This window comes from Apis dorsata, unplaced genomic scaffold, assembly GCF_000469605.1.
Source record: "Apis dorsata unplaced genomic scaffold, Apis dorsata 1.3 scaffold_1048, whole genome shotgun sequence".
NCBI lineage: Eukaryota > Metazoa > Arthropoda > Insecta > Hymenoptera > Apidae > Apis > Apis dorsata.
In genome coordinates, this window is record NW_006264146.1 from 26,310 (window position 1) to 36,680 (window position 10,371).

The 10,371-nt window shown below is 22.7% G+C and overlaps 1 protein-coding gene across 3 annotated transcripts; it reads left to right on the plus strand.

Annotated features, from left to right (window-relative positions):
- The first annotated feature begins 288 nt into the window (after positions 1-288).
- Positions 289-9,760, plus strand: LOC102676021 (serine/threonine-protein kinase Tao). 3 transcript variants are annotated; one of them, XM_006624358.2, is made up of 12 exons: positions 289-698; positions 4,623-5,068; positions 5,198-5,546; positions 5,675-5,850; positions 5,981-6,143; positions 6,231-6,580; positions 6,689-6,934; positions 7,046-7,273; positions 7,345-7,584; positions 7,718-7,975; positions 8,200-8,456; positions 8,668-9,760. In XM_006624358.2, the coding sequence occupies exons 2-12, from the start codon at positions 4,763-4,765 to the stop codon at positions 8,786-8,788; spliced, it is 2,694 nt and encodes an 897-aa protein (XP_006624421.1). In that variant the 5' UTR covers positions 289-698; positions 4,623-4,762; the 3' UTR covers positions 8,789-9,760. The 3 variants fall into 3 exon arrangements, with proteins under 3 accessions (XP_006624421.1, XP_006624422.1, XP_031370390.1); XM_006624359.2 differs by having other exon boundaries at positions 4,627-5,068; positions 8,668-9,079; XM_031514530.1 differs by lacking the exons at positions 289-698; positions 4,623-5,068; positions 5,198-5,546 and having other exon boundaries at positions 5,714-5,850; positions 5,965-6,143; positions 8,668-9,079.
- Positions 9,761-10,371: the final 611 nt, after the last annotated feature.

Consider the following 10,371-nt stretch of genomic DNA (forward strand, 5'->3'; position numbering starts at 1 on the left):
GTTATATAAAATTTATCAATAATTTTATATAAAAATTATATAATAAATTAATATAATAATGTATATAATATAATATAATAAATTATAAAACATTTTTATTAAATGCGTTTTTTTATGTATCTAAAATCTAAAAATATTAAATTAATTTTAAATACAATTTTTTCTATGTTGTTACATTCTAATGTCATCATATAATTTATTGTTTTTATTTTATATTTTAATTTGGTAATTTAATGTATAATTATTTTTCATTATTATCATTTTCAAAGCATTTTATTAAAATTAAATAAAATTGGTAAAGAAGTAATTCATAGTTATCGATAATATTTTTTAGTTTAATATTTGACCAACATAGAGCGCCACTCATCATTGACGGAGAATTCGCCTGCTGTAGAGTACACTCAGGCCAGACGAAAAGGCGTCAAAAAGTTTGCGAATTCTCGTGTGTGGCCGATAGTGGGTGCCGTATTGCGTTGCCGCGGATTGTCGCGTCTCGCGCGTGTGTGCGTACGTGCGTGACACGTACGAGGCGTGTACTTTTCCGGGGTGCGGTGCATTTGCACAACGAAAAATTGTGTTCCTCGGATCTTAATATGCTCGAAGGATCGGCCAAGTTCAGGAAAAAGAGGTGCTCCGCCTAAAGAGAGTGTTCGGAGCTGCGCGCATGCTTCTGTGCCCGCTCCTTCGCCATTTTGGAGGTGAATATCATTTTTTTCCTTGTTGCCGAAGTTTTGGATAAATTTCAATTGATATACTAAGATCTGATTGTAATGTTGTACATTCGATCCAAACACGGCAAGCGTTTTCGGCTACAACGACAATGTCCCTTTACTGCATTTATGGGACCAATCTGACGCGATTGCTACGAGTCAGAGACCCAACCCTCCTTACGCCCGCATTTCTCCTGCGAATTTTACTCGACCGCCTTTTTTACTTATCAGTTTCAATTTTATAATTATTTTTTATTTTCTCATAAAAAGTTTGTTTAAAAGTTTTAAATATTAGTGATACATTCGTTTCGATTTTTTTAATAAAGAAAACTATGTTCCGTTTAAAAACATATGATATTTATTCAAGTCAGATGAGTTTCTACCTAATGGTAAAGAACTATCGATAAATCTTTTTGCTATCTATATTATCGATAGTTTCTTGATAGTTTTGAAAAAAATAAATATATATATAATGAAAATTTAGTAATATAAATACATTTTATAATATTATATTTGATTTTTATATTTTATTTTATATTTTTATATGTATATGTATAATATTTTATCTTATTATTTAATTATAATTTAAAAATTATGATTAAAAATGTTAACATATCGATATTCTTAAATTTTAATTTTGATTTTTTTTTCTAATATTAATATTCTAATGAAAAAAATATTTTTTCATTTTTTATTCATATTGTCAATATATAGAAATAGTTAAAATTCTCTAGCATGCATCTAAAATAAAATAATATAATATATATATATATATTAATATTGCATATATAATAATTTTTTATCTATCTTTTTTTGAATCTTTTAATAGAGTAAAGAATCTATATCTATTGAGATATTTGATTTTTCTAAATATTTTATATAGATAATACCAAATATTAATATAAACACTTTTAAATACTTTTTTTTTTATTAAAAAATCTTTAAAAAAAAAGAATTAGAATTATTTTGTTTTTTTCAGATATTTCAGATAATTACTTAATATTTACAAGAATTGTTTTTTATTTAATATGTTAAGTTTAAGAAAATTGATATTTGCAAATTGTTATAAATTAATTTTCTTTCTTTTGTTTTTAATAGTAATTTTATATTTGCCTGTTTTGATATATTCCACAATAATTGATGTGATATTGTGACATATATTTCTTAATATTTGTTTTGTTTCTGCATCAAATATTTCTAAAATATTCTCTATATCCTAGAAGCAAAATTTGTTTTTTTAATTATAAATGGTACAAAAATTTTTTTTAATTGTAGCCTTTTATGATAATTTTCTTTTAAAAAATAATTTTATTTAGTTTCCTATTCTAATATATATGAATTTGTATGATTTTATTTCTAAATCAAGATTATTTTGTTCTGAAATGTAATACATAATATATTTTCAAAGATGCTGCAAATATCAATTCAAAATTTATATTTAAAGTTCAAATAAAAGATTTCTTGATAAATAAAAGATTTTATTTCTTTGAAATTGCACAGATATATTTTATTATTTGTGTACATTATTGTGTAATATTATATGTAATTTTTCTATAACAGGAAAATATATCATTTTAAAATATTTATCTCTTAATGAAAATTTTGAAATAAAATACAAGATTATATTTTAATAAGATTTTTAAAATCTTTATCATTTGCAATATTAAATAATTGAAAATTAACAACAATCATTAACTTTTTTCTTTTAGATTATTATATAATGATTTTTTTTTAAATTTATTAATTTTATATTTTGAATTGTTATTATTGTTTTTTAATAAATAGATATATGAGACAAATAATTTGAATTATAATGATAATAATTGTATTGATAAAAAATATTGATAAAAAAATTATACATATAATGATAAAAAAAAGTATTTATATACTTTTCAAACAAAATAATCTTTTTATAATTGAACTAAACAACAAATACATAAAGTTTTCATCCAACTCAGTTAATATTGTTCTAATAATAAAAACTATAAAAATATAAACACTTAAAGATACAGAATAAAATCGAAAATTGCTGATTTTGATCAATCTTATTATTAATATATTTTATTTGAATATAAATATAATAATATGAAAGATATTTTTTTTTAATTTTTATTATAGAATTCAGATAAAAAAATTTCCATTTTCTTTGCATTTTTGAAATTCTGATTTTTTTCAACACATATCTAATAAATTAATTTCTTTCTATAAAAATTCAAGTCAAACTTAAAAGATAAAAATATAAATTTGATTCAATTGTAAAAAAATTATTTTTTTATAATTTTCTAATATAAGATAAAATAAACATAAGGAATATATGAATATTTTCTTTGAATATTAAATCTAGAATAGGTTAGGTTAAAAAGTAAGATTAGTTAATTTGAATTAAAATATTAAAGACATGTTAAATAATAAAATGAAGATTAATAATCACAAAATATCAATAAATATAATAATATAATAGATAGAAAAATCTATTGATTATTTCTAAATAATATGTAGTATATAGTATTTTTGTAAAATCATTTTATATGGTTATTTAGATTGTATATTTCCATTTATTTTGTATTTCTTCTTACAGATAAGGTATTTTATCAATTTTTTATCTTTAAATTTCTCAAAAATTTATTTGAAAATTTTATATATGAAATATGAATCACTTTTATTGTTGCATCTTAATTATGAATATTCATTCTTTTTATTAATAAGTTAAAATAAAAAATAAATAAGTTAAAAATATCACATTGTATACTATATACATTGTATACTATATTATTCTATTTTAAAGAAAATATTAAAAAAATAGAACTTTTTCTTATTTCTGTAAAATATCTTTTTATATTTAAATATGTAAAAAAAATGTACGGAAAATATACAGAATATTTATGAAAGTGAGTGAAAATGAAATAAATAAGAATTAAAAATAACCTATAATATTCAATTAATAAAAAAAATAATCACATAATTATAATTATAAATATCATATTTCCTTATTTTAAAATTCACCGACTTTAATAGAATAGCTGTCAAATCAAAACTCAATATGCCATAACCTCAAAAGCCACGTGTCTTTAAAATTATAAATTAATGATAGAAGATGATAATATATTATATTAAAAATAAAGTTTAAATTTAATGATATATTTTGTATAATTTTTAATATATTTAATAAAATGTATTAAAATGATTAATTTCTGTAATGTCCTACAATTCATCTACAATCCACTTTCTCTTTCGATAATTTTAAGATTTTTTTTTTAAGAATTATCGAAAATATCGATAGTATAAAAAGCTATCGATAATGATTTTGATAATGTTAGCTATCGATAATATCGATAATGCTATCGATAGTTCTCCACCTCTATTTCCACGGATAGAATGGTGTGTTTCGTATTGAGGACCTCGTGATAAGTGTCAAGTCTCATTTTAATCATATAAAAATACATTTGTAGTGAAAAGAAATCTTTATTTATACTTTATATACTATAAATTTATGTATTTATATTTGTTAAATATTGTTTATTATTGAGTTTATTAAAAATTTGTTGCTGTTAATGTGTTATAAAAAATTAAATTAAGAGAAATATGAAATTAAGGTATGTGAATCACAATGTATCAAAATATAATATTATATATTATATGTATTATTATATTTAATTAAATACAATTTATATATATATATAGAATTGTATAGAAGATTGTTATGAATTTATTTTTGATAAAAAACTATGCTTTGTTTTTATTTGCTTTGTATTTTATTTATTATACTTTATATGAAATACATTTACATATTTTAATATTGAATAAAATTAAAGATAGTATAAATAAATTAATATATTTAAATTTAAAATAATATAAGATAAATTAGTTTATTTATTAATTGTCAAAGAAATTAAGAATGTTTTTTTTTCACAGATAGAATGTTAAATTTTGGAATGGACTGACAGAGAATTAAGTAAAATTATAAAATTTAGAATAGAAGATTGAAAAATAAGAAGACGTCAAAACTCTGTCTGAAATAGGCCTTGGCTTTATATAATTATTAATACTTTACTATGCCAGCTGTTCCAAGGCCTGGTAGCCTTAAGGACCCAGAGATTGCTGAATTATTTGAAAAAAATGATCCGGAGAAAATATTTGAAGATTTACGTGAAATCGGACATGGTAGTTTTGGAGCTGTTTATTATGCACGATGTTTGGTTACCAAAGAAATTGTTGCAATCAAAAAAATGTCATATTTGGGAAAACAAACTGTTGAAAAATGGCAGGATATCTTGAAAGAAATTCGTTTTCTTAGGCAACTTAATCATCCTAATACAATAGAATATAAGGGTTGTTATCTCAGGGACCACACTGCCTGGGTAATTTTTAGATTTTAATAAATCAATTTTTAAATAATGAATTTTTTTAATTACTTATGGCATGTTGTAATTTTTTAAATTGTTAATAATGAATTACAATAATGAATTAATTGTATAAATTAATTATAGTTGGTAATGGAATATTGCCTTGGTTCTGCATCAGACATTATTGAAGTTCATAAGAGACCATTAAAAGAAGATGAAATAGCTGCAATTTGTGAAGGTGTATTACGTGGTTTGCACTATCTTCATTCTTTAGGAAGAATTCATCGAGATGTAAAAGCAGGAAATATTTTACTTACTGAAAATGGTACAGTAAAATTGGCAGATTTTGGATCTGCAAGTATAAAATGTCCAGCAAACAGCTTTGTAGGAACTCCTTATTGGATGGCACCAGAAGTCATATTAGCTATGGATGAAGGACAATATGATGGGAAAGTGGATGTATGGTCTTTAGGAATAACGTGTATTGAATTAGGTATTAAATTACTTCAATTTTAATTTTTTTTATTAATTTATTTTTGAAATTTTTTTATTATTTATTTTTTATTTAAAAAAGTTATTTAGAATTATAATAAAATATTTATTAAATCATATTTATTTTAGCTGAGCGCAAACCACCTTATTTTAATATGAATGCTATGAGTGCTTTGTATCATATTGCTCAAAATGATACACCAACTTTAAATTCTCCAGACTGGTCAGATGTTTTTCGTCACTTTGTTGAAGTGTGTTTAACTAAAAGTCCAACTGAAAGACCAGCCTCTGGTAAACTGCTATCAGTGAGTTTTTTTTATTAAAATTTTTATTTTATTTGCAACAATATATGAATTTTTTGCTCATTTATTATTCACATAAATAGATATACTGTAGTTTAGTTAGTTGTTTTCTTATAGGCTTTCAATTTTACAGCATCAATTTGTCACCAGAACACGTTCTCCACAAGTTCTAATAGACTTAATTCAGAGAACAAAAGCTGCTGTTAGAGAACTGGATAATTTAAATTATCGAAAAATGAAAAAGATTTTAATGATCGATGCTTGTGAGACTGAAAGTACAGTTGGTGATGCTGATGGTATGAGAAATTTTCAAAAACTTTAAATTATAATAATTGTTTATATTCTAATTTGATTCAATTTTATTTATGTTTTTATTTTTATAGATACTCCTGATGAACAAACAGGTGGTGATAGTAGCAAGAGTAATTCAATTACCTCAGAGCATTCAATTCATTCAATGGGCGTTTCTGCAAGCTCTCAAAGTTCCTCCACCAATAGCCTGCCACTGCCAAATGCTGATGCAAATGATTATTCTACAGGATCTGTACGAAATAGACATAAAATATCAGCAGGCGGTGTCACTGCCAATCTTCTTGAACATGGTGCCAATAATTTTGCAACAATTAGGACAACATCAATTGTAACTAAACAACAAAAAGAACATATGCAAGAAGAAATGCATGAACAAATGAGTGGATATAAACGAATGAGACGTGAACATCAAGGTGCTTTGGTAAGTGTTATTAATTTATTAATACACTTAATTTATTTAAATTATATTTTATTTAGATAATTAAAAATCATTTTTATTGAATAATATATTTAATTTATTTATAAATAGGTAAAATTAGAAGAACGTTGTAAAATGGAAATGGAATCCCATAAACAATTATTGGACAAAGAATATGAAACACTTTTACAACAATTTAGCAAAGAATTAGAAAAACTTCAATTAAGACATTTGCAAGAATTAGAACGTAAACTTAAACAAAATCAAAATGCTGAAAAGAAACTTCACAAAGAAATTACAAGTAGACAAGAAGCAGATCGAAAAGCATTAGAAGCACAACAAAAGAAAGATTATAAGGTGAAATAATAAATATAATAATAATTATTATTTTATAAATATTTTAAAAAATTACAAAAAATTATCTTTATGTCTTTTTGATAGTTTTTGATAATTTAGTAATTTTTTAAGGTTTACAAAGAAAGATGGAAAAAAGAGTTATCTCAGGATGAAGTTACACCGAAGCGGCAACGAGATGCTACACTTCAAAGTCATAAAGATAATTTACGACAAATGGAAGCACAAGAAGAACAACGGCTTGCAAGAGGACAAAGGGAATATCTTGATCTCGAAATTCGTAAATTCCGTAGAAAAAAGCTACTTGTTTTCCATAGTTTGGAACAAGAATTACTTCGAGAAGTTAGTATAATATTTTTTTTTTCCATTATAGAATTTTTTTCTTATTTGTTAAATATATTTTTCTTATGTAGGAATTAAATAAAAGACAACAACAATTAGAGCAAGCACATAATATGTTATTAAGACATCATGAAAAAACACAAGAATTAGAATATAGACAACAAAGAGCAGTTCATGCTTTGAGAGAAGATCAAGTTCATCGACAACATGCTACAGAACTTTCTAATCAACAGGATTATATGCAAAGAGCAGAACGTGATTTACGTAAAAAACATGCATTGGAACTCAAACAACAACCTAAGAGTCTCAAAGTGAGTAACATGTTTTAGTTTTTTAAAATAATAATGTATATTTTATTGAAACAATAAAAATGATAACTAAAAAAATATTAAAAAATAAAAAATATGAAAATTTGAAAATTTTAAATATATGCATTTATTTTAGCAAAAAGAAATGCAAATTCGAAAACAATTTAGAGAAACATGTAAAATACAAACACGACAATACAAGGCATTAAAAGCTCAAATATTACAAACAACAGCTAAAGAAGAACAAAAAGCTGTTATAAAAAAATTAAAAGAGGAACAAAGAAGAAAATTAGCTTTATTGGGTGATCAATATGAACAAAGTATTGCTGAAATGCTCCAAAAACAAAGTATACGTTTAGATGAATCACAAGAAGTTGAATGTCATAATCTTAAGGTAAGATTTAAAAATTACAAGATCTCAAAAATTTTTTCTTTAAACATTTAATATTATTTAATAAGTTCCTAGAAATGTTTTTATTTAATAAAAAGAATTTATTATGACTATATACGGATTTACATTATAATTTTAAAATTTGATTTAAATAATACTTAAAGTAAATTTAATACTATAACTATTAAAACTAAATTAATATTTTATATAATAATTATTTTTTATAGGAAAGATTAAATTATGAATTAGAAATGTTAATGGCTTATCAATCTAAAAATAAAATGCAAGCTGAAGCGCAAAGAAACAGAGAACGTCGTGAGTTAGAAGATCGAGTATCAGTTAGAAGAGCATTGCTTGAACAAAAAATGGAACTTGAAACTCAGGAATTTCTTCGTGAACGTAGTGAGCGAATACGTTTATTACATGAAAGACAGGAACGTGAATTACAACAATTTGACGAGGAAAGTGCAAGAATAGGATTCAGGTATGTAATTTATATTATAAGCTTATTAGAATAAATTTCATAAATATTAATGAAAGACGAAAATATTTCAATTGTTTTCTTTTATATTTCTACATTTTTAAAGCATTAAAATTATGTTAAACATTTATCATCATTTTATAAAATATAAAAATAGATTTAAGAATTTAAAAAAAAATATTGTAGATATATACATTTTTTCAAATTATTGCAGTGCTCTGGCGATAGCTGAGGCATCAAAAGAATCTTATCCAGACGATGAAAGCCTTAGTGGCTCAATGTTAAGTCTGGCTCACAGTAATAGTTCTACATCCTTCCCCCCTAATAGTCTTTAATTTTAATCATATTAATAGAATATGTATGTATGTACGTTTGCCTGTAGTGAATGTATAACGAGCCTATCTTTGTTTAATTCAATGATTTACATATATAGTAAAAGTTGGCTCGTTATATGCATCGACCCAAACCTAAGAGAAAGGTTTGTTAGGGTTGGGAATGTGTATTGGACTGAAATTAATGTAACAGCATATTTTTTAATTATCAAAATATGTCAATGTGATCTATCTGGAAAGAGAGCTTCATATTGAAGAAGAACTTAGATGCTTTTTGCAACGTTGTAATATTTATTAATCATATCCAAATACTTTGTGAACTAAATAGGATTAAAAAAGAAAAAATCTTTTAAGTATCAGTCTCATCTACTATGAAAAGTAAATTTTAATGTTCTTGGGCTTGAAGTAAGCCAACTATCATAGCATACAGAAAATTTTATATGCGACAGAAAATGTTTAGAGACATTTATTTATCAATATCTTGCAATTATAATAATAAAAAAAAATAGTATAATCATAATGCTCGAATTATTATACATTTGATTTTGATTAATTGAAGATTTGAAATAAGAATAAAACAAAAATAATATTTTCGGTAAGATTTTAACTTATCAAAGGTCTCTAGTATTAAATAATCTTACTGATAAATACATGTGTTGACCTTTGAAAACTTATTTCAAGCTTTCAATAATACTTAGTCTGATTTAATTGAGTGATTTATTTATTTAATTGCATTTTTAATGCAATTAGGATATTTACAAAGTGACAAACTGAAAAAATTTAGTTACAATATTTTATGTTGTAGTTATAATAACATTCATGATATATAATATTTGTTATTTTAACGAGAGAGATTAATTTCTAAAATTGAAAGACATTTTTTTACTATTTTATACAATTTGTTTTACATTACTAAGAAGAAATGTCAATATCAAAAATTAAATTGATAATAAAATTATTGTTGAATTACCAAAATATGACAGTGTCCACTTCAAATTCCTTTCAATATTGAAATGTATCTTCTTGATTTTAATTTAATATTATTAAATATGAAGTCTTAATGCGATTATTTGTAATTATTTAAATGATTACGTTAATTTTTTTTATTGAATATATGGTATATATTTTTTAAATTATCATGTTATCATTCATTTGTCACAAAAGAAATAGGAAACCATTTTATACAATGGGAAATACCTAAACAATTAAGTAACAATTTATAATTTGAATTTTTAAGAAAATAAAAAAAATAATGTAAGAAATATTTGATATTATATTTAGATATTTTATAACTATAATATGTTCAATTACATGTTTTAAAATCATAATAATGTTACTGAATATATTACTGGTGAATTAATATAATTTTGTATTAATATTTTTAAATACTTATAAAATACTGATAATTAACATTTAATTATTTTATTAATATCATAATATATTAAGATTATTAATTAACAAATTTTTATAATTTGTTTTCAATAATTAAAAATAATCTTATATAAAAAATGTTTTTATATTATTTTTGTAGCAATAAAAACATGGAAAAAATAAAAGATAAAATAAAAAATAATTATTAAAATAAT